Consider the following 23,787-nt stretch of genomic DNA (forward strand, 5'->3'; position numbering starts at 1 on the left):
TGTTCTTCTCCTCCTGTTTCTTCCCAACAGCTGAATAATTAAGCAAGATGCCTCCATCAGCTTTACCTGTGGGATAGTCCTGTTGGATAAGGCCCACAGGTACAAAAGGTTTGAAAGTTGTTTAATCAGTAAACTGCATTCCAGGGGAGACCTTTTCTCCCTCATCTTAACTTGACAGACTTCCAATACCTCCTAATTTGGTTTTTTTTTTTAAGCAAATGAGGCATAAGCAAAATAATTTCATGTCTGGATTCTCCTGGTGTGCTCCTCTTTTACTGCTTCCCTGCAGATGAGGAAAGCCAAGGGTTTTCAGCTTGTTTTCTTACTCTTTGAAGAGCTACAGGTTTACTGTGCTATGCCACATGGAGGCCATCAACTGCTTCCCAGTGCTTGTGAACATCATCAGCAACACTCTGCTGAGAGCCCTCAATTCCACCCAGCACATTCGGGTCTGGAGTCATCCATTCTTCTCTGTAAGTATCAGAGCCTGACAGCCAGAAGGTGTTGGAAAATAGGTCTTAAATATGCTTAAGGTCTGCTTAGACTCCATTGGGAAACCATGTGAGCCTACCTGTACCTGCAACTCCACCTTCCTTGGTGGTGGCTCTGGAACCAGCACATCTGACTTCAGGAAAACTGAAGCTAATCCTTCCTTCCTGGGTCTCAAAGGCTGCTGAATGGAGAAAGTGGCTGGGAGGGCTTCTTCAGGAGATTTCTAATTCTCTAATTTCATGTTATTTAAACTTTGGCCCATCAAATGACCAAAGAGACAGCTCACCACAAGTCTAGGATGGAGGAGTGGGACCTGCATCATCCATCCCTCCTCACCATCCATCCCTCCTCACCATCCATCCCTCCTCACCATCCATCTCTCCTCACCATCCATCTCATCTCTCCTCACCAATGGAAAGCACTTTGCAGGACCATGTTTTTGGGAAATCCTTTGTCCTGCTGATATTTGGGTTCAAATATACTTGCTTGGAAGGGGTCTCTAAGGGTCATCTTGTCCAACCCCCCTGCACTAAGCAGGGACATCTTCAACTAATCCAGGTTGCTCAGAGTCCCATCAAGCCTGACCTTGAACATCTACAGGGATGGGACCTCTACCACCTCTCTGGGCAACCTGTTCCAGTGTTCCACCAACATTAAAGAACTCCTAATGTCCAAGAACTTCTTCCTGATGTCCAAATCCCACTTAGTGTTCATCATGCCTTATACTTCATGAGAAATGAAGGAAGATGAGTTGTTGGTTCTGACCATTACACCTCAGATGTTTTCTGTAGACGCTTTGTTCTTCTCTTTTCAGCTAAATTCTCCAGAGTTCTGGGATTATTTTGTCCTCTTTTACCTGGGCTATATGGTGGTGTTATTCCCTGGGTTCCCTCCTCTCTTTTCAGTGGGCTACACGCAGGACTGCAAGGTAAGTTCCTTGAGATGGAACAGATCTGAGGTGGGCAGAAGGGATTCCAGCATTGCCACAAGGACATTTGAACACGAGGGGTTGCTTGAGGCATTTTCCTCTGTATAACCAAAAGCAGCTTTGCAGCCAGCACACAGTGCTAAAAGAGGTGGAATTTAACCCCAGTATCACAGTGGTAACAACTCCCATGTTAGCTTTTTATTTCCTGGAGCCATTCCCAGGGATGCTCTTGGCCAACCAGGCACCACCAGCCAACTGCCCTTTACGTTTTGCCTTCCCAGGTGGGAGCTCGTGCCCAGCTGCGGATCTCAGGGCTCTTTCCCTCAGCCTACTGGTGTGGCCAGGCACTGGTGGACATCCCACTCTGCTGGATCCTTCTCTTCTCCATGTTTGGGCTTCAGTTTGCCATGAGCACCAATATTTCTGGGAGCGCCAACAGCTTCTTCTCTCTGGTACATCCCATTCCCCTGATTGCCTGCTCACAAGGGAAGGCTTGGGGGTAATAGCTGGAGCATGTTAGCTGAGGCACTGTGGGTGCAGACAATGCTGGCACACCTCTGGGTCCCCAGGTGCTTGCTGACCCTCTCCTGATTTCACCTCCTATCATTTAAGTTTAGGAAGGCAATAAATCTCCCTTTGATACACTTCATTACACTTAGCAGTCAAATCGTGGTCGCTTCTGAATGCCCTGATTGTCTCTAGGATAATTTAAACTGAACCACTCAGCTATATATAGCTTTCTGGTTGTTTAGGTCACTCCATTTTCTCCTTCTTTGTGTTTTTTTGTTGGTTTTGTGTTTTGTTTTTTTTTTTCTTTCCCCTGCAGATTACATGTTCATTAGGTTATGGAATGTCTATGGTTCTCTTGACCTACCTGATCTGCTTCGTCTTCCGTAAAGGACGCAACTGTGATTTTTGGTCTTTTATCCTGATAGTGGTAAGATTATTCCTACCTAAGGTGCTGGGGAGTTTGAAGAAGTGGATTTTGAGATCTTGAGGATGAACCAGAGGTCAAAACACCAAGTATAGACATAGAACATAAATATAGGCTTGTTTTTGACAGCAGTCGATTTGATGTGAAAGTCGTGTCACTGTGTTCTAGTCCCACAATCCTACTGTGGCATGGGGAAAGCTTGGCTTTACCCTTAGCTGGTGCAGGAATGGAAGCAAAAATAGTTATTTATCGCTCTGATCAGCTCCTCACATCCAAGAGATGCAAGATGTTGAGGTATCAGCCATTGGGTTAGATCCAGATAACCTTAGCCCAAGCTGGAAGGAGATGGATTATTTGGCATGAACCAAGATGGGATCCTGTGCTTCATTCTTCTTTCTGAAGCAGACCTATGTCTGAGAAGAATTATCCCCAGCTGACCCAAACGAGTAGCCTCCCCTTGGGTAGAGACAGCTGAGGACCTCCTGAAGATTCATTGTTTCTTGTATTTACATTTCTTGCTCATTTTTAGAAATCCAGTGGGGGAAAGACAGACCCACAGCATTTTGAAGACCACTGAAGAGCATAACCCTTCCCAGCAGCTGAGTTACCCTCTTGTTTTATTTGTAGGTTGCCTTTGTCTCTGTTGTTGTTGGCAGAATCATGGATTTCCTTGAGTACAGAGCTGTCACCTATGCTTTGTCCCTCTTGAACCCCCTCTTTTCCCTGGGTGAAGTAACACTCAACTGCCATGAGGTAAGCAGTGGCACTGGTCAAGGAGAGATACCCCACCATAAAACACAGCTGTGTGTCCCTCTGAGCAAAGTCTGGTGGTCACCCATGCTGTGTCCTGGGAAGCCTCAGTAGTTTCCAATTGGCCACAGTGCCTTGATAGATCTCAGAACCATAGAATGCATCAGGTTGGAAGGGACCCTCCAAGGCCATCTTGTCCAACCTGCCCTGCAGTGAACTAGAACAACTTTAGATCAGGTTGCTCAGGGCCCCATCAAGTTTGATGTTGAATGTCTCCAGGGATGGGGCCTCCATCACATCTCTGGGCAACTTGTTCCAGATGATGGTTTCAGATCATTCATTATGGCTTGGGAATAGTTCTGGTGCAGCTGAGCTGTGACTGTAGGTTAGGTAAGCACTCTTAGTTCTGTCCATGCAGAGCCAAGCAACGTGGCTGGAGCAATGAGAAGAGAACCTCTGAAGTTCTGCATCTGACTTTGCATGGAAACTAAGTGAAAATTAAGAATGTTCAGAAGGTGCTTTGCTCCATGTGAGTTGGAGCTGGTTGTGGCAAGTGAATGAAGAATTAAGCAACCATTTATGAGCCATGAATGACTTAGGGGTGAAGCACAAACAGAGGTCACTCTTCCTTGGTCTTGTTCCACTCACTTCACCTCTTCTCTGCTGGGACCCCAAAGGAGAGGAGCTCAGATGTTGTCCTGTGATAACCATTACCCCCAAAAGGAGCTTGATTCATGTAGTGAGGGCTGTGATGTTTTCTGGTGTAGGACTGGGATGTCCAAAATCAAACATCTGTATTTGTTCATCTGGCTGGTGAATATTTGGGGTAAATCAGAAGATTTTGCACATTTTCAAAGTATTTGCTGTTTGCTTTGAACTATCCCCAAATGAACCAGCATTATACTAAAGAATTACAGATCTTTACTGCTTTTGTTGGTTTTTTTGTTTTTTATTCTTACAGATTTTTGTAGAAGAAACTTGGAATCCAGGCAGTGATTTGCTGGTAGCTGTCCTTGCAGTAAGAAAATATTTAAGATTACTTCTGTTCAGGAATGTGTCTCTCCTGAACCCTGTCCTCAGTGCTGAAGAAGCAGATGAGAACCCTGAGCTCACTCCATGCAGGAGAAGGATCTCACTGGGGATGGATTCACCGATCCACAGATTGCATTGGGGTGGAGAGGACCCTCAAAGGTCATCTTGTCCAACCCCCCTGCAGTCAGCAGGGACACTTCCAACTAGATCAGGCTGCCCAAGACTGCACTGAGTCTGATCTTTAATGTCTCCAGGGACGGGAGACATTCAACCACATCCCTGGGCAGCCTGCTCCAGTATTTTACCATTCTCATTGTAAAGAACTTCCTCCTGATGCCCAGCCAAAATCTCCCCTGCTCTACTTTCAAACCATTCCTCCTCATCCTGTCACAACAGGAACTTCTAAACAGTCCCTCCCCAGCCTTCCTGTAAGTCCTCTTCAAATATTGAAATGTTGCTACCCCAGAGCCTTTTCTTCTCCACTCTGAGCAGCCCCAACTCTCTCAGTTTATCCCCACAGGAGAGGTGCTCCAGCCCTCTGACCATCTTCATGGCCCTTCTCTAGATCCACTCCAGTAGGTCCCTGTCTCTTTTGTGTTGGGGGTCCCTTGGCAGGGAGTCCCAACAGTACTGCAAGTGAGACAGATGAGAGATTTACCCAGTGTGCAAGAATAACCTCACTGAGGTTATTCTGAGGTGGGGAAAGGAGAAAGCAAGAAGCCCAGATCACTTCAAAACTGCTCTGTTATTTTCCGAACTCTGTTTTTCTCCTGCCATTGGTATTTCCTGCAGTGCTGGTGAGTGACGAAGTTCACAGCCTTCAGGCTTACCCTGACAGCAGAGGTTGATGGACTTTATTTTCACATACAGTGGAAGGTTTTTTCCTCCCCTCCTTATATTTTATAACCCTGCCATCACCTTTCTCAGTTTCAGCCCTAGCAGGATGGAAGGGAAGGGTGTTAATGTTGCAGCCTATCTTTTATTTCCTTTTTTTCTTTTTTAATTTTCTTTTTTTATTTCCAGCCTTATATCCATTCTGTGGTCTTCATTCTTCTTCTTCGATGTTTGGAGATGAAATATGGAAGATCAGTCCTGAGGCAGGACCCAGTATTTAGGTTTGTCTAAACACAAATGCACCACAGGCACAAGCAAGATCTACAGCCCCACCACACTGCTTTTACTTGGAGATAATATTTTGAGGAGATATCATTGCTTTTGTGTCCCTCATTTTAAATACTTGTTGGTTTTTAATATTGATGATTTTTTTTTTTTGCATCACAAAAGTAGCTCCTTAAATGCATAACAGCTATAATAATATGAAAGCTCCTTAGTACCTACACATGGTGCTGCCTGTCCTGTGTTGGAGGTACCAGCTTGGTTCCTTGGATAACACAGAAATATTGTAAATATTCTGTAATAATAATTAAAATAACATAAAATAACAACAATAATAATAATATTAATATTAATAATAATTTATATATATAATATATTATTATATATTAAAATTATTGCAAATATAATAATATTTTCTATGTATTATATATTATTATATATTAAAATTATTACAAATATAATAATAATAATAATAATTAATAATAATAATAATAATAATAATAATAATAATAATAATAATAATAATAATAATATAAAACCCACAAGAAATTCTAACCCAGAGGGAGGTTCACTCTCGGTCTATCCAAAGTGTTTTGGTGGAGGAGAAGTCTAAAAAACAAAATACTAAGCTGAATCTGGTGGTTTGCAGGATCTCCCCCAGACGAGAAGTCAACCACCAGCACCCTGAGGAGCCTGAAGAGGAAGATGAAGATGTTAAAGCTGAAAGAGCAGCAGTGAGAAACGCATTAGCAGCTCCAGATCAGGAGGAGGTATGACTAAGTGTTGTCCTTCATGGTTTATTTTGTACCAGTAGGAAGTCCACTGGTAAAAACCCAACCAGCAGGTGCAAGTCTGTGCTCTGGCTGCGTTCTTCCCACTGGGAAAATCAAACTGCCAAGTGCAGAGTGTGGGTCCCACCATGATAAAGAAGAAAGCTGGACCATAAAGTCTCCATTGCACCTCATATTCTAGTGAACTGTGAAACAAATCCAAAGATCTTTAGTTAGAAAAGGAAGAGGCTGAGGAGAGGGCTCATTGCTCTCTACCACTCCTTGAAAGGAGGTTGAAGTGAGGTGGGGGTTGGTCTTTTCTCCCTAGTATCAGGTGATAGAAGGAGAGGAAATGGCCTCAAATTGCATCAGGGCAGGTTTAGGTTGGAGATTAGGAAAAACTTCTTTCCTGCAAGAGTGGTCAGGGACTGGTACAGGCTGCCCATGGAGGTGGTGGAGTCACCTCCCTAGAGGTGTTCAGGAAATGTGTGGCCATGGCAGCTGGGCACATGGTTTAGTGAGCACGGTGGTGTTAGGTCAGTGGTTGGATTTGATGATCTTAGAAGTCTTTTCCAATTGAAACAATTCTCTGATTCTCTGATCTTTAGAAGGTTTTCTGCCTTTTTTAATGGAGAAATATTACTGAAGGCTTTCTGCCAGCCAGTATCACAGACTAATCTTTCTTCTTCCTCCCTGCTTTCAGAAATCAGTCATTATTGTCAGCAATCTGTGCAAGGAATATAAAATAAAGCAAGCTGGTTCTGTTTTTAAGAAGAAGAAGAAAATGGCCACCAAAAATATTTCCTTCTGTGTTAAAAAAGGTGAGAAATTAAAATCATTCTCTTAGACCTGTTTTGGACCCCTGATCATACTCAGAGAGTTAATTCTCTGCAGATTCTCAGTTATCTGAGCAAGGACATAAAGGTCAAATCTATTTGCTCTGTGGTTAAGGCGTGTTTGGTCTGTGATTGATGTGTTAATGAACAACATGAAATGGATGAATCCCTTTAGACTCCCTCTTATCTAACACAACCTAGACCCTCCTTCCAGGACCCACTTCAGCAGTGGCTCCTGAGAGACCTGGGAGCAATGCTTAGACCTGAAACATCAGTTAGTGTTGAAATGTTTGGGGCTCTCAGAGCAGCTCCCTTCCAACCACAGCACTCTGTGATTCTGTGATGTATTTGTACTGTTTGGTTGTGTGTTGGTTTGGGGATTTAGCATGGTCTCTGTCATATTTCTTTTCTTTTGTGGGATTGTACCTGCTATGTTTGTTGAATGGGGAGCATTACCAAGAAATGATGTGTATTGATTCCAGGAGAAGTATTAGGACTTCTGGGGCCCAATGGAGCTGGTAAAAGCACAGCTACCAAAATGATCGTTGGAGAGACAAGCCTGACTGCTGGGCAGGTAGGAGACTGCTGGAGAAAAAAGAGACAGATCCATGACAGAAGTGCAAATGCAAACCTTGCACCTAGGTTAAGCTGCAGCTTTGTTCACAGCATGATTAGTGATCAAGGTTTTCACTGAATTCCTCATGCGGGTCAATTAATGTATTAATGAAAACCCTCATGAGCTACTTCTAACTTTGATGAGCAGTTGCACCTACCCTAATTGGCCATGTTTATATTTAGAAACAACATAAATCACAGAATCCCAACATGCTGGGGGTTGGAAGGGACCTCTAGGGATCACCCAGTCCAACCCCACTGTTAAAGCAGGGACACCCACAGCAGGTTGCCCAGGATCATAATGGCCAGGCAGGTTTTGAGCATCACCAGAGAAGGAGACTCCACAGCTTCTCTGGGCAGTCTGGTGCAGGGCTCTGGCACCCTCAGAGGAAATAATTTTTTTCCTTCTGTTTTCATGTAAATGAGGGTTGCAAAATCACTCCCCTGCTCTTTGGGTTCCCTCACTGAAACCCCAACGAAGCTCATAGCCTTCCTCTGAGCCACAGCCTTGTTTCTGGGCAAGGCTATGTGAGAGCAAAATATGATGAATCTGGTTATGCAGGTGCTGATGAAGGAAGGAAATGGAACAGCCTCCCACCTGCAGGACCACACGCCTGCCTTCCTGGGCTATTGCCCACAGGAGGACCCCCTCTGGCCAGGCCTCACCGTGCAGGAGCACCTGCGGCTTTACGCGGCCGTCAGAGGGCTGCGCAAGGAGGACACAGCTGCTGCTGTCAACCGGTACGGAGGGAGGGGGTCTCCAGGGGTTGGTCAATGTCTTATCCCACGGACCTAGGGCGTGGGGAGGGGATTAGAAAGCCAAAATTCACTGTGAGCCAAAAGCAAACCCAGGAAAGGGAGCTGCAGAAGTGTTTTTTGTGCTGAACGCCACAATTCAGTGAGCGGGTTAAGAAAATCTCCAATTTGCCTAAGTGCATTTAGTGGGGCTGAATTTACCACTAATGTCCTTTTAAGTATGTTAAGTAAGAAGGACTTCTAAAAGCTCTGATGTTATGGTTTGGCTGTACAAGAAAGGGTGTCTAAGTACTGCCTGCCCAGCTGACGCTGGCAAGGTGGAATGGATTCATAATGCTCTTAACACTAATAATGGGTTTAGGAAAGAGCTTGTGGCTTCTTCTCTACACTTTGCCTCAAATATTCACTTACATTTTAATAGTACAATAAATGTTTAATGAAAACAAGCAGGAGTCAAGAGCAAGGGGAAGAAAGTCCCTCTTTTTTGCAAACCATTTTGTGAATTCTTGATCGGAAGTATTGAGTTGGGAATAACAAACATGTTCTACTTTATTTGGGTGGGGGTTTATTTCACTTGTTCCATTTCTCCACAGAATGGTGGATGCTCTGCAGCTCCGAGAGTATTTAAACAAAAAAACTAGGAAATTGTCTGCTGGGATATCCAGAAAGGTGTGGTTTGTTTTGCTTACGAGGACTGCAGTGCACTCAGCACCAATCAAAACCCCCCTCCAGGAGCAGAGGGACCTACCTGTGCTTTGAGCTACCCAGGACAGCATTGTGCTGTCTTCCCATGGTGGGAGGATGGAAATTAAGTCTTTCCCCAAACCACATTTCCTATAAATCAGAACCTTGATTCCCATAAATGAAGTGATGCTGCCTGCAGCTCTGTGTAGGCAGAGTGCCAGGGACTGCCAAAGACCTGACTCCAGCCTCTCTCCCCACCGCAGCTCTGCTTCGCAATGTCCATGCTGGGCAACCCCACGGTCCTGCTCCTGGATGAGCCATCCACTGGCATGGATCCCAACGGCCAGCGCTGTGTCTGGTGAGTAGGACCTCAGGCACTGAGCCACCACGGTGGTAAAGGGGTTGGAAAACCAAGAGTGGCTGCCTAAGGTTAGGTACAGAGTGTCTCACCCCATCTCTGGTTAGTGCCACTCATCACATGCCAGTGGCTTGATTGGAAACTCTGTTTTCCTGCTTCTCTCTGGCTAAAGCACAAGCAAGGAGAGAGGAAAAAAAAGCATTTTACCTTCATCCTTGTTGCAGTCTTTAGGGCAGTCATAGATGGAATTTGGAAGAATTCATTTTGAGCTGAGTGAAAAACTGGTTTTGTCATTATGTCAAAGCATCTCCACGTGTGCAGCAGGCTGCAGCTGCTGCAAGGGAAGCTTTCACTCTTGTTTTAGGGAAGAGCCGTTTGGAGGCACAAGGGTGCAAGAAAAATTGTCTGGTGCTCCAAGGGAGTGCTGTATTGGTTTGTCTTGTTCCTTTCTCTCTCCTCTGTGGTGCTCAGGAAGATGATCCGTGCTGCCCTGAGGAGCAAGGAGGCAGGAGCCATCCTGACCACACACTACATGGAGGAGGCAGAGGCCGTGTGTGACCGCGTGGCCATCATGGTGTCCGGGCAGCTACGGTGGGCAGCAGCACGGCCACAGATGGTCCATGCAGCAACAGAGCCTTCTCCTCTGGCCTCTCACCTACCTGAACCCATCCCTGTGGGCTTTATGAAGTGCTCCCTGTGATTTCCACCAGCATTACAACGTGGGAAGGAGCAGATGGTGGAGCACCAGTGGTTTCACACTGACGTCTCTTTGTCTTCCCTCCTCTTGCAGATGCATTGGCTCTGTTCAGTACCTGAAGAACAAGTTCGGCAAAGGCTATCTACTGGAAATTAAAGTCAAGGATCCAGAGCACACTGATCATCTCCATGCTGAGATTTTGAGGATTTTCCCAGGTGCAGCCCGTCAGGAGAGGTAACTATAAAACACGGGACGAGCACCGGCTTCAACACTACCCCATCCCTACAGTGCTGGCCAGACACAGGACCTCAGCTGGGGAGGACTGCACAGCTCAGAGTCCCTCTCTGGGGATCTGATTTGTTGATGTCACCACATCCAGCCCTGCTGTGATCCCTGCAGCAAACATCCACGAATCCAGCTCACAGCACGGCTTTAAGTTGTGATCCCAGAACTTCAATAGGGAGCAAGAATTGCCTTTTTATCTTTTTTTTCTTCAAGGTTCCCCTCTTTACTAGTCTATAAGGTCCCCATGGAAGATGCACTGCCTCTGTCTCAGTCTTTCTCCAAGCTAGAGGAAGGTAAGAGCAAAACAAGATGACTTTTGGAAAAGGTGGAACACAGGCTGCTCATTTTTGGCTCTCTTTCCATTTCCCCGCAGCCAGACGAAACTTCAGCCTCGAGGAGTACAGCTTCTCTTTGAATACTTTGGCTCAGGCAAGTGATTTCAAGGCTAGACATGCTGTAAAGGCATGAGCAGGAGGAAAACCTGCAGTGAAACCTGGGCCAGCACAGTGACAGAAGGCTGCTCCATCCAAAAAAAATGCCTGGAGGTGGTGGGCAAGGAGTCCTTTAGTGGGAAAGTGGTGAAAAATGGTTTGGTTTTATTTTCATAGCTTCATAGAATGGTTTGGGTTAAAAGGGACCTTAAAGGTCATCTAGTTCCAACCCCCCTGCCATGGACAGGTTGCTGTTTGGATTCAGTGTGCCTGACTCAAAGTCATGGATGGGGCTCTGAATAACCTAGTTGCAGATGTCCCTGCTCACTGCAGGGAGGGTGGATTAGATGACCTTTAAATTTCCCTTCCAACCCAATCCAGTCTGTGATTCCAACTGCCAGACACAGGGAAGGATGCCCTTGGTAGATGTCCATGCCCAGCCTCTGTAGTTGCTCCTGAAGCAGCAGGTTAATGCCACTTGCACAAGGCTGGTGCCAAAGATGAGGACTGTTTATGGCAACCCATCAGAGGGTAAATCCAACTCTGTGGCTACACCTAAGGGCAGGCAGTGCCTCTCAGCAGGTTATAGCAGAGAGCTCAGGGGTCTCAGCTGCTGTGCATGTGCTCCCCACCTAAATTTACCTCACATAGCTCTCATGAGGGCTGCAGAGTTGTACCTCCTGTGGAGCAGCATCACAGTGTCAAGGCAAAGAGCAGTACTCAGCTTTATCTTGCCCGTTTCAGGTGTTTTTGGAACTCTCCCGAGAGCAGGAAAAGGACAATTTTGATTTGACTTTGGATGGGGCTTTTGACTGGAAACAACTTCAGCAGGAGGACTGCTGAAGATCCAAGATGCTCCTTTACCTATACTCCATAATTAGCCAAACTGATCCAATACTGCACATACTCACTGCCACTATCAGCATACCACAAAGAGGAGGAGCAGGTTCTGCCTTGCCAGCAAGCACAGACTGAGAGCTCTTCTCCAATGCAGAAGACATTTCACCTAGACTCTGCAGGTGTCTGCATTGAGCCCTACCCCCAAGCTGCATTTCCAATGGCTGCTTGATGGACTGGTTGATGAAATGGTGCCTGCACTGCTAGAGCTCTTGTCAAGCAGAGCAGCATGCAGCAGAAGGACAGAAAGGTTTGCAGAAGGAAGGGTCATCACCCATCTGTGGGGACAGGGCTTCTGCTTTGCTCAGTGGATCTGGGTGCATCAGGGAGTCTGGACACACTGCCAACCCTCTGGGCTCCTCTCCCACCACTGCAGGGGGCAACTTGCCTGTGAGGAGCTGGAATACAGATTGTTGAAATTTGCACTCTATTTTTATACCCTTTCAATAAATGTCTCTCTTAGAAAACAGCTTACACCCTCCTATGACATTATTGCTGCAGGCCATCAGGAGCAGCTGAGCAGCTCAAACTGGGGGATGGAGGTGGCTGGAGAAGACCCAGGGCTGCTAGCCAGGAAGTTGTAGGTCCCTCATATTTACTATCTTCAGCAGTTTGGCTCAGTGAGTGTGCTCACCCCCACCCTCCCTCCATGCTGGGGTGAGGGATTGTCACTCCTCCCTCTGGAAACCAGCCTGGGTTGTTCAGCCTGGAGAAGAAAAGGCTCTGGGGAGAGCTTATTGTGGCCTTTCAGTACTTAATGTGGCTGAGAAGAAGGATGGGGACAGACTCTTTAGCAGGGCCTGTTGTGTGGTGGGACAAGGTAATGGTTCTAAACTAGAACAGGGAGGTTTAGACTAGATAGGAGGAAAAGCTTTTTTACAGTGAGGTTGCTGAGCCCCTGGCCCAAGGCTGCCCAGTGAAGTGGGAGATGCCTCATGCCTGGAATCATTCCAGGTCAGGTTGTCTGGGACTCTGAGCAACCTGCTGTCCTTGCAGATGACCCTGCTAAATGTAGGGATGACCTTTAAGGTCCCTTCCAACCCAAAGCAATCTGTGATCCTATGACTGTCCTCCTGACAACTCAGGCACAGGTTGTCCCCGTGCCAAACTCCTTTGCAGAGGTTGAAACAGACAACACAAAGTCCAGTTCTCTGTGGCTGTGTTGCAATCACTGCTTGTGTATGTTCCCTTCTCAGCCCTAGAAAACATTTTGGCAGCTGGAGGACACATATGTAGAGAGATCATGGTTATTCCCCTCCTGATTGCACAACAGCTCCATTTCTACTCCCCACTCTTGAGAAACAGGAAAGCAAAGTCCCTGAATATTTTGGTCACTTCTTCATACACTCAGCTCTGGAAAAAGACAGCTCAGTGAAAGGGAAGAGTTTTATTTAGTGCCCTGGGGACAGCAGCAGATGTGGGGAGCTCAAGCCATGGTCCTGCTGATACAATGACAGTTTAAACAATCCATGTCTGTTGTTGGGCTCTTTTAAATCAGCAGTTTGTGGTTTGCACCTCTGGAGATGCTGCTGGTGAGAGAGGTCCCTCTGCTGTGGTGGCTGCTGGTTTGGCCTTGTAAAATACATTGCTTTTCCCCTCCTCTGCCCTCTGGATCTGCCTTTACTTACTGCCTTGCTTCTTCAACCAGGAAATCTATTTTCTACCTCACAGCAAGAGGACATCGAGTCCCCTTGGAGGTCTTTAAAGGATGCAAAGATGTCAGCAGTAGCAAAAGCCCCAGCAAAAAGTCCTGCCCCAGAGAGTGCATCTCTGGGAGCTGGAAAGGAGAAGTGCACTGGGATACAGGGAAGATGAGAAAGCAGAATGCAGGTCTGAGGTGTGAAGTCTTCTTGTAGCAATTGCATTTCCCTCTCTGCCTTGAGGAGCATCTCCTGCCTTGGCTGTTCCCCCCAACACTGCTTGCAGTGTTGCTGTTCTACCACCAAACCACTTCACCCTCCATTACCACAGGTGGGACAAGTTATTCTCCATGATATTTGGGGGTTTTCACTGCATGGGGAAATGAAGCAAGCAGAGCTGGCTCCATCATCTCTTGCACAAGGTAAGAGACCCACAGAGACTCCCCCAAATGTGAGCTGGTTGGAGCTGGGGCTTTGCATCAGTCCAGAGGGAAGAGGGACAGGGCTCACAGTATTGCCAGCACACAGTCAACACTGCCAGGTCCTGGCCCATGGCCAGTGCCTGCAGAAAGAGGCTCTGTCAGCAGCACAAAGCCAGAGCTCAGCTGGCAAAAGGGAACAAACAAAAGTTCTCCAAAAGTTCACAAGGACTTAGCTTTTCTGTTAAAAAGAACAAGAGAGAGATTCCCTGGAAATGAATCAGCTTCTCAAATACTCCTTCAGAAGCTGCCTCCCTCTGCCATTCTCTTTTCCCCTGCCCTGAGCTGAAGGGCTGAAGGAGAAAACCACCCCCAGCAGCTGCAGTTGCTCTACCTGCTCTTTGAGGGCAGGAGCTGACAGCAGAGCAGGAGCTGACAGCCCCCACTGGGAAGCAGCCTGCTCCACCATGCCAACCAGCTCCAAAACTGGCCTCACACTTTGCCTTACCCTCCTTGTTTCCCAGCTCCATGCAGAGGGTGTCTTTGCTGATAAACCTCAACTGGAGCATGCTGGGCACCCTGCAGGATGTGTCCATTGTCCCAGCACAACATGCTGCAGATGCTGCACATTCCCTGCAGTAACTCATGCAGTAACTTAATCTTCTTAACAGGGAGGTTTTTATTTGTTAGATTTTTATAATGCTCTCTTTATGCAGTGAAATGCACAAAGGGCCATTGACCAGCAGCTGCCCCCAGAGCTGGTCCCCAAGCTCCATAACAGGCATCCTGGAGTGACAGAAAAGAGCAGCCCATGTCTTTCAGGGTAGGAAAGGAAAATGGTGCCAGCCATTGAGTTTTGAGTGCTGGAGAGCAAGGGAGCAAGACACAAGTGCTCAGGGTTTGGGAGCTGGAGGACAGTGCTTCACCCTGCCAGATTTTGGGGTGTTTGAAAAAGGTCTGAGCAGAAGTGATAGGGCCTTCTGGATCTCCTCATCCTCTTGTAGCTGTGATAGAGAGATGAGCATTATCTAGTTCAAATGCTGGGTGGGTTCAAATCCAGTTCAAATGCTTGGGTAGGTGCCCTTAAGTGCAAGTGAGCAGCAACAGCAGAAAGTGGGGTTTTATTTTCTGGGAATTTCAAGGAACTGCACAAAAACCAGAGATGTGAGCTTCAAACCAGCTGAGACAAACTTCTGCAGAGCAGGAGGGGAAGTAAAGCTGAGTGATGGTAGGCAAAGGACTGCTGTCATCACAGAGCAATAGAATAATTTGGGCTGGAAGGGACCTCAAGGTTCCAACCTCCCTGCCACAGGTAGGGAAACCTCATACTAAATCAGGTAGCTCAAGGCTCCATCCAGCCTGGCTTTGTGTCCTGCAGGAAGCCCCTAGCTGTAGGAGGTGGTGGGCTGTAGGATGGGGCAAAGGCAATGTACCCAGCCCAGTGCAGTCCCTCCTGCATCCTTCCTTCACAGCAGCAGTGTCACAGCCATGTGTGCTTTCTCCTGTGCAGGCACCTCCAGGTCCTGTAGCTCATCTCAACTGAACAAAACCCATCCTGTCTTCAGCATCAAACAGAAAGTTGTTTGTGTCTGCTGTGGAAAGAAAAGCCCCAGGAAAAAGTCTTCTACAGCCAGGTGGATGTTGTGCTCCAGCCAGCAGATCCACCAGAGTCACAGCAAGCAAAGCCTATTCCTCTGCAACACAACTGGCCATGTGTGGCTGTCCCAGAGCAGAGCCAGATGTTCTACAAGAAGAAGAAATGAAGCAAAGCAGGTGTTGGCAACCTCAGCAGCATGGGAGTCCAATTCTCTTTTTCCATTCACTTGAGACCAAAGAGGAAACTGGTGTTTGATTACATCTCAGCATGTGGACCATGGAAGGGGTGAGCAGGGTCCATCAGGTCCTCACCTAATGCAGACCAGCACATGAGCACCAGGATGTCATGGCCAGTATCTCTCAGAGTATTTAATTTCTAAGGCATTCCAGCTTGGGTCACCATGCACATGAAAGCTGGGAAGATTCTTCCCTCTCATTGATGCTCCCTAATTCTACTCAGCACCTCCAAACCCTTTTGAGACCCTCAGCGTAAAACATTCCCCTCAGCAGCAGATGGATAAAATATCAGGCAGAAGACTCTGTGTGGCTGTGACAGCAGCCAAAGCCAACAAAATATTTACTTCAAAGCAGGCAGAAGGATGGTCTGTCCAGCTGGGGAAAGCAGGAAACAGTTTTCTGAAAGAGGGGGAGAAGGACAGAGAAGGAGATGATTGTGTGAGGCAGCATGTTTCAATTAGATCATGCCTGAAAGATAACAGAAGTTCATGAACTTCTGTTCCAGGCACACAGGGAGGTGCATGGTTTGTCCCCTCTGCATCTTCACCCCAGCACAGACATCAGATGGGGTTTAGGGGCAGGAAAGGAAGGAAAATGAGCTGTGCAGTAGCTGAGCTAGAAACACACCTGTGTGGCTGTGGCCCTTCTCTCCAAACACAATGTGGAGCTTGTGCTTTTTAGGTTTTTATTCTCTTTTTTTGCCTTTTAATTTTTTTTTTTTTTTTTTTTAGCCCCATATGAAAGGATTTTGTACATCTGCTTTCCGAGAGAGAAGATGTGAGCCCTTTGTTGTCTTTCCTGGAACTGCCCCAGCGAATCAACCAGTGCCGGGGCTCCGCCGGACCCAGCCCCGCTGGCCCGGGCTGTGGTACCCAGAGCATCTCCATTCGTGCCGTGCCACCTCCTGGTGACACCGAGCGCTGCATTGGCTGCGGCGCTGCTCCTCCCCACAGCGCCAAAGGGACATCCCTGCCCTTCCCAGCAGCCAGGCAGCGGCAGGTTTGTATCTGCAGGGTGATTTTTGTCACCCAGTTATCCTACTCCAACCTCTTAAGGTGCTGCACCAACCAAGGGGAGCTAAGCCCAGAAGAGGAGGCTGAGGGGAGACTCCATAGCCCTCTACAGCTACCCCAGAGGAGGTTGGAGTGAGGTTGGGGTTGGTCTCTTCTCACATGCAACAAGTGACAGGACAAGAGGAAACAGCTTGCAGATTGTGCCAGGAGAGGTTCAGGTTGGCTGACTGCTGGGAGAGGGGCTGAGCCCCCCCATGCCCAGCTGCTTGCCACTGGAGGTGGCACCACTGACTCTCTTCATGAGCAAGATCCTTGTTCTGCAGCTCCCTGCTGCCCTCCAGCTGCTTAGGATGCACGCCAAGGACTTGCAGATGGAAGGAGGAGGTCAAAAAGCTGGCCCACAGATGCTGTGGACACAGCTGGCCACCACCAGCAGCGATGTTCACTTCTTCAGCATGCCCATGGGGAACCTCCCTGAGGAAGTTTCATTTGGGCCCTCACCAGTGGTGTCTGGTCTGAGTCTGGGAGGAGATGGGGCCTGAGACAGCCTTTTGCCAGGGGCTTGTCTCTGGACATCCCTCTCCCTCTGAAGGCAGAGAGAGGAGAAGTGAATGGGTTTATTCTAATCTATTCCTCTTCTCTCCTGCAGGTCAGATCCAAGTGCCAGCTCTGTTGCACTACTGACATGATGACAAGGTACCCAGCACTTCCCACTGCAGTTTGGGATTACAGCTATCTGCAACCTTTAATGCCTGCTCAGAGGAGAGGCTTTCTGGACACTTGTGCATTAATGCTGCCAAAGCAGCCTCTCATTTTTTAATAGTCATAGAAAGCTCACCTGGTGTCATGCTGACTTCAGCAGCTGTAAATCTGGGCACCCCTTCTACTGCAAGGGGCTGAGGGTGCCCCCAGTTGAGGGCAAGAAGGGGCAGTTAATTGGTATGAAAAGGATAACAGAACAAGTGTGGGCACAGCTCCCAAACCAGGATTTATTTAGGAAGATTTTCTGGTTATCATCTGCTTAGAGACAGAGGATTTGTTAGAACAGCTCAGAGTATTTTCATCAAATCTGGCATCCTACATGTGGCAGAGGCAGTGAGAGGATGTGTTAGAGGGAAAACTCTCTCCAGCCTCTCCCCAGAGTGCAGATAGGAGTATTGTGTCCACTTCTGGGCTCCTCAGTTCAAAAGGGACAGGGAACTGCTGGAGAGAGTCTAACAGAGAGCCCTGAAGATGCTGAGGGGACCTGGAGCATCCCTTTTATGAGGAGAGGCTGAGAGACCTGGGGATGTTTAGCCTGGATAAGAGCAGCCTGAGAGGGAATCTGATCAGTGCTGATCAATAGCTAAAGGGTGGAGGTCCTGAGGATGGGGCTGGGCCATTTTCAGTGGTGCTTAGTGATAGGACAAGGGGCAGCAGCCACAAACTGGAACAGGAGGTTTCACTTGCACTTAAGGTAAAACTTCTCATCTTTGAGGGGTACCAGAGCCCTGGAGCAGGCTGCCCAGAGGTGTTGTGGAGTCTCCTTCTCTGGGGAGGCTCCAAACCCACCTGGGCATTGAGATACAGAGCAACCTGATCTAGGTGAACCTGCCTTAGCAGGGGGGTTGGACTGGATGATCTCCAGAGGTGCCTGCCAACCCCCACCATGCTGGGATTCTGTAGAGGGCCCAGTGCTGCTGAGAAAAGCAGCAGAGGCAATGCTGTGAGTAGAACCAGAACTGGCTGCAGATGTCCAGTCCCTGTGAGACTGGAGCTAGTGACAGCTGCTTCAGCCTGACTTGAGGTTTGACTCGAGCTGACCCAGCTGAAGTGGAGGTGCTGCTCCCCTCCTGCTTGCAGGCTAGGCAAGAGCCAGCCTGGAGCTGCAGCACATTAGTCTGAACCTAAATGTTTCTCTAACTCAGCCCAAACACAGACCACATCCAGCTGGCTCAGCCAGAAGGATCCATGGGTCCTCAGCATCACATCTGGCTGCTGAGAGACAGGCAGCCCTAAATCCCCAGGCTCCACTAAGAAATAAATGTGCTGAAGTTTGTGCTGATGTTCCAGTAACAAGAACATCATCAAAACATCAAGCACTTGGGAAATGTTTGCTTTCCAGAGTGGGGTAGGAGCTGCCACAAAAACAATCCCTGGCTTTAAGATGAAAATATCTCCTTGTCAACAAGTTAAAAACCAAAAAAAAAAAAAAAAAAAAAGAGTGTGTGTATCCAGGGGAATATCCATGGGAAATGCCCTTTCCCATGCCCAGTGGCAGGGCTGCTGGGGCTCAGGGAGGACAGCAGAGAGGCTCAGCTCCATGGCAGCAGGGCAGGGCTGTGGTGTGGGAGCAGTGGGGCTGTGGTGACCACAGCCACGTGAGCTGAGCTCCTCACTGCTGTTCTCAGTTATAAATAGCAAGGCAGTTGGTTATTATTAGAGCTTGTTGAGTGGGGCTGGAGGAACTGCAGGAAACCTCTCCAAAGGAGCTGTTTTCCAGTTGAACTGAAGCTCCTGGGGTCACCTCTGGAGGAGAAAGTCACAGGGAGCACTCTGAGTCTCGGAGACAGGCCTGGGCTGGTCTCGGAATGAAAGGCTTCAACCTCTGCAGCAGGTCATGGTGCTCCCAGCATGGCTGGGGCTGGTTAGTGGCTGTCCTCCCTCCTCTCCATGCTCCTGTGCTTCCCATTCCTGTGATAACAGAGAACCTTGCCTTGGATCTTTTCTCTCCAGCATCTTCCACAGGAACTTGGAGGGCACAGCCAGCTCCTGGACTGCCACACCATCCTGATGCGCATAAGGAAGCTCTTCCCCACCAAGTAGGTGGCACAAGGAGACCTTTTGCCACATCTTCAAGCTGCACCAAGACTTCTGTGGACTCCCCATATGGGCACAGAAAGAGGAAGATGTACACCTGGAAAACCCAGAAGATGGGTCAGTTGTCCTGGCTCCAGCAGAAGGAACATCAGCAGGTGTGTGTGGTCCATGTTGTCCTCATGCCTAGTCCCTGCCACCCTCCTCCAGACCTCTCCCAGAGAGTGGCACACAGACTGAGCCTGGGAGCTCTCAACCACGAGCTGGTTTTTGGCCATTTCTCCTAAAGCCCTGGTGAACAAGATCTCCCAACAGTCCAGAGAAGAGCAACAGAGCTGGTGGAAGGTCTAGAGAGTAAGTCTTATGGGGAGTGCCTGAAGGAACTGGGGTTGTTTGGTCTGCAGATGGGGAGGCTGAGGAGAGACCTCATTGCTCTCTACACCTCCCTGAAAGGAGGTTGCAGTGAGGTGGGGGTTGGGCTCTTCTCCCTAGTCTCAGGTGATAGAAGGAGAGGAAACAGCCTGAAACTGTGCCAGGGGAGGGTTAGGTTGGAGATGAGGAAAAATGTCTTTGCTGCAAGAGTGGTGAGGGATTAGAACAGGCTGCCCAGGAGGAGGTGGAGTCCCCATCCCTGGAGGTGTTCAAGAATTGTGTGGACATAACACCATGGGACATGGTTTAGGGGGCATGGTAGTATTAGGTCCATGGTTGGACTCAATGACCTTAGAGGGTTTGTCCAACCAAAACCATCCTGGGAGTCTATCATTTAGCTCCTGAAAGATGCACCCAGGCACATCATGGGCTCTCTAATCATGTCTAAGCTGCTTTGTACCCTGAAATTGTAGAGGTTTTGCTTTTAAACCTTGTTTTTCTTGCCTGCCTCTCTGTTGGAAACCACATTCTCCTTTCATCTGTATATTATACCTCCTAAAATCCATCCCTAAATCTACACCACTGCTCCCAGTAACACAGAGGACTGCAATCACCTTGTTAGTGACTGTCCTTTAGAGAAGCAGCAGGGTCAGGAGGACAGCAAAACACCACACCCATGATCAATATTTCTTTTCAAATAGGATTTTGCAAGCAGAGCCAGGAAGAAGCCTCCATCTGGTTCCAAGTTCAAATAAAATATATATATATAGCTATTAATATATGGTGATGCTACTCTGCTGTAAAGATAAAGCATAGATTTAATGAGGCTCAGGAAAAAGAACATTTGAGAGCAAATCTTTGGCAATCTGGAGGTCATCTCCATTCCATTTCTATCATGCTTTGGCAATCAAAAAGTAAAACCAGGCTTAGCATAATGAAGAAAATCAAACAGGCTTTTTGTTTTCCTCCTCTCCCCTGCTGCTGTAAAAAATCACAGAAGAATCTAGACATGGAAAAGGGGGGGGGAGGGGGGAATAGGAGGAACTTCTGCCCTTCTGCCAGCACTCAGAGAATCTAATTGCAAAGGTTTCTTCCTGCATGTCTGAGTAGACTCTGGGAGCCTGGAATTTTTTTTTAATCACAGTCTTGAAGCTCTCCTTGGTGACACAGAAGGCGTGCAGTGGTCTTCTCTTCCTCTGCCAGAGAGGGGAAGGTAGCAAGGGCTCATGACTTGAAGTCACCAGCTGAGAATGTGAAAAAGCCAAAAAGAATTACTTCCCCAGCCATCTCCACCTGGCCAGGGCAGCAGCACAGCACCCGTGAGATGCTGAGGACACCAATGGATGCCATGGCTGAGGAGGCTTTGCCTGTGATTGCTGGGGTGATGTGCTTTGATTGCAGGCCTTTCAATCTCACAGTTACTGGAGGAGGTTTGAGCCATGACAACCTGGCCAAGTTCTGCTCCCTCATCCAAGGATTTTGGGATAGATTGGGGTGAAGCCCAAGACATCATCTCCGGCTGCTGCCAGTTCTCATGCTGAGTGCTGCCCCCCAGCACTGCCTCTCTCTGCATCCCTGGGCTCAGTGCCAGGGGCTGTCAACACAGAAGGGAAGCTCTTAGTGGGAATTAGGTCTCCAAAACCCCCAGATAGCAGTGCTGGACCCCACAATGGATGCTCACCATCATGCTGCTGCTGCTGCTCCTGCAGAGCTGGAGGTGGCCCACACCCAGAGGTGGCTTCATGTGTCTGTGCTCCTTGCGAACTGAAAGTGGTGGCTCCCAAACACTTCCATTCTCAGCCCCATTTCCTGGGCTGCCTCAGCTCTTAGCAGGAAAGTCTGGCTGGCCACTGATCCTGCATTGGGATGGTAGTGCTGGTACATCTGCTGGGTCCCTGCATGGAATGGCAACCCTTCCTTCAGAGAGATTTCTCTGAGGGTATCTCACTTCTCTGCAGAACCACAGAGAAAGCCACCCAGCAGCCTTTAAACTACCTTCTTTGGCTACTGCCAGCACTGAGCTCAGAGCAGGAGGCCATAGCATCACTGCAACATGTCCAAATTATCCTCAAAACAGTGGACTTGACCTACTTGTGCCCTCTCAGCAGCTTCAGCTGCAGTTGCTGCACAGAGCACACAGACCCAGCATGGTTCTCTTCCCTCCCAGTGCTCCACAGCTGGGCTGATGCACACCTTCCATGACCTCTTGCCTATCTCATCAGGGCTGTGTGGGGGTCCTTCAGCTACCAGTTCATTGGAAAGCAATTTTAGATCCTTGGGTGAAAGATTCAATGTAGAGTGGATGCATTCCTCTGGAACAAACTGTGGCTGTTGCTATGGCCAAGGAATACATGTGGGGCCATTTGGAGGCAATAGGAGTTGCTTTTATCTCCTATTCCCTTTGGTGCTGGCCACAATTATTGTGTTTTGAAATCACTCCTTTTGCAGGCAATTAGGAGGAGGAGGAAATCTCAGCAATTAGTCACCCTAAATCACATATGAGCATAAAAATAAGAATAATTGCACCTTCCTGAGCTCACTGCAATGGAATTGGATATGTGTAACTTGCATATATTCATATTTTGTCTCCAGAGCCAGCACTGCTTTGGATTTCTTTTTTTTTTCAGCAGTGATTGGTGCTGGAAAATGGCCTTTGAATGTTGTCTCTCTCTTCCCAAAGGTGCTGTAAGGATGAGAGCTGCAAAGAGCATAAAGCATTTTGAGGCTTCAAGCAGTGTTACAGGGCTCTTCCCAGTACTGCCATTAATTCTGCTGGAAGATGGGTGCAAAAAGAAATTAATTAGTAATGATCAAAGCAAACAGTGCCAGGCAGCAGCTTGGCTGGCTGGGGCCTCCTGCCTCCCCCTCAGCTTTTGTGAGCTTACAACAGTTGCCCACTGCAACAGTAATGAGCAGCTTGGATTGTCTGCTGCAGTTAGGCTGCTGGTGGTAGGCACCCAGGTAGCTTCATGAAGCTGTCATGACAACCCTTCCCTGCACTCCACTCCAGAACTTCAAAGCCCTTTTGGAGTGAGTGGCCCAAAACTGAAGGCAGTAGTCAAGGTGCAGCCTCTCACCAGTGCCAGGTCCAGGGGGCCAGTCCCTGCCCTCCTCCTGCTGGCCACATTAACTGTGTCCCTGTTCCACTGCTTGTGCAGCTTGTGAGACCCACCACTGGTACCTTGTTTGCTCCTCACAGCATCATTTCAATCTGTTCCCAAACCAAGAGGAGGCCACCAGCTGCCACCCTGCCTACCATTGGTGCTGCCAGCAGCACCCCACCCCCAGCCCCCCTTGTTTACCATGACATTAGTCACTCACCTCCTAAATCCCTTGGAAAAACACAGCCACAGGTCCAATGCTCCAACCTTTCTGCTGCCAGACCAATGGCAGAGGCCACAAGAAACAAATGGACCAATTTTGGGGCCACTTGCACCCTGCAGTAAACAGAGAGGGTGAGGCTAAAGCAAGGTCCTGTAAACCTGCCTGGAAAACAAGTCCCAAGTGCTTTTTAACTCTCCACCTTCACAGCTCCCTGAGTTCATGGTTTGGCTCCTGTCATGTCATGCTTGGCCTCAGCACAGCAGCAGCAGTTAGAAGGGCTGGGGTGAGACTGAAAACACAGCCCATGACACCAAGCCTCTGCCCACTTGGGGTGAAGTCAGTCTTGTACATGGCATTACCTGGAAAGTGCTGCTGGGATCCTTCCAGCTGAGTCTTGGCTCCTTCTTGTGGGTGTTAATGAGGCTTTGGAGAGTACACAACACAGAGAGGTGGTGCTGAGGGACATGGGTCAGCAGCAGACGTGGCAGGGTTGAATAAGGCTTGGACTTGAAGGTCTTTTCCCACCACAACGATTCTGTGGTTCTACATTGATTTATTCTGAGGTTGAGTCTCTAGAACTGAACTCAAAGAGCCTAATAAAACCTTTTTTTCAGTGGGGGGGAAGGGTGGGTGTCTTGTTCGTTTAAGAAAGCTCAGGAGAGAGCATGGATGGGTTGCTCTTCTCCAGCACAGCTCCAGGTGGAGCACCTCAAAAGGCAGAGCTCTCACTTCTTGTGAGCTCCCAGCAGGGACGCTGCAGTGGAGGAGTGTCCTTGGAGATCCCTGTGAGTCTGCTCAGCCTCTTGAAG

The 23,787-nt window shown here is 48.3% G+C and overlaps 1 protein-coding gene across 1 annotated transcript in view; it reads left to right on the plus strand.

Moving 5' to 3' along the window:
• The window catches only part of LOC128976473 (ATP-binding cassette sub-family A member 10-like), a 28,121-nt gene extending 16,112 nt beyond the window's left edge, over nucleotides 1-12,009 (plus strand). Inside the window, exons 21-38 of the mRNA XM_054393741.1 lie at nucleotides 336-473; nucleotides 1,307-1,420; nucleotides 1,702-1,872; nucleotides 2,247-2,357; nucleotides 2,982-3,107; nucleotides 4,066-4,122; nucleotides 5,160-5,251; nucleotides 5,902-6,022; nucleotides 6,726-6,843; nucleotides 7,341-7,432; nucleotides 8,036-8,214; nucleotides 8,823-8,898; nucleotides 9,177-9,271; nucleotides 9,743-9,862; nucleotides 10,062-10,202; nucleotides 10,467-10,546; nucleotides 10,627-10,682; nucleotides 11,429-12,009. Of these exons, the coding sequence (XP_054249716.1) occupies nucleotides 336-473; nucleotides 1,307-1,420; nucleotides 1,702-1,872; nucleotides 2,247-2,357; nucleotides 2,982-3,107; nucleotides 4,066-4,122; nucleotides 5,160-5,251; nucleotides 5,902-6,022; nucleotides 6,726-6,843; nucleotides 7,341-7,432; nucleotides 8,036-8,214; nucleotides 8,823-8,898; nucleotides 9,177-9,271; nucleotides 9,743-9,862; nucleotides 10,062-10,202; nucleotides 10,467-10,546; nucleotides 10,627-10,682; nucleotides 11,429-11,527 (1,986 nt within the window). The 3' untranslated portion in view covers nucleotides 11,528-12,009. The remainder of the gene's footprint in view (nucleotides 1-335; nucleotides 474-1,306; nucleotides 1,421-1,701; nucleotides 1,873-2,246; nucleotides 2,358-2,981; nucleotides 3,108-4,065; nucleotides 4,123-5,159; nucleotides 5,252-5,901; nucleotides 6,023-6,725; nucleotides 6,844-7,340; nucleotides 7,433-8,035; nucleotides 8,215-8,822; nucleotides 8,899-9,176; nucleotides 9,272-9,742; nucleotides 9,863-10,061; nucleotides 10,203-10,466; nucleotides 10,547-10,626; nucleotides 10,683-11,428) is intronic.
• Nucleotides 12,010-23,787: the final 11,778 nt, after the last annotated feature.

This window comes from Indicator indicator, chromosome 29 (assembly GCF_027791375.1).
Source record: "Indicator indicator isolate 239-I01 chromosome 29, UM_Iind_1.1, whole genome shotgun sequence".
NCBI classification, from domain to species: domain Eukaryota; kingdom Metazoa; phylum Chordata; class Aves; order Piciformes; family Indicatoridae; genus Indicator; species Indicator indicator.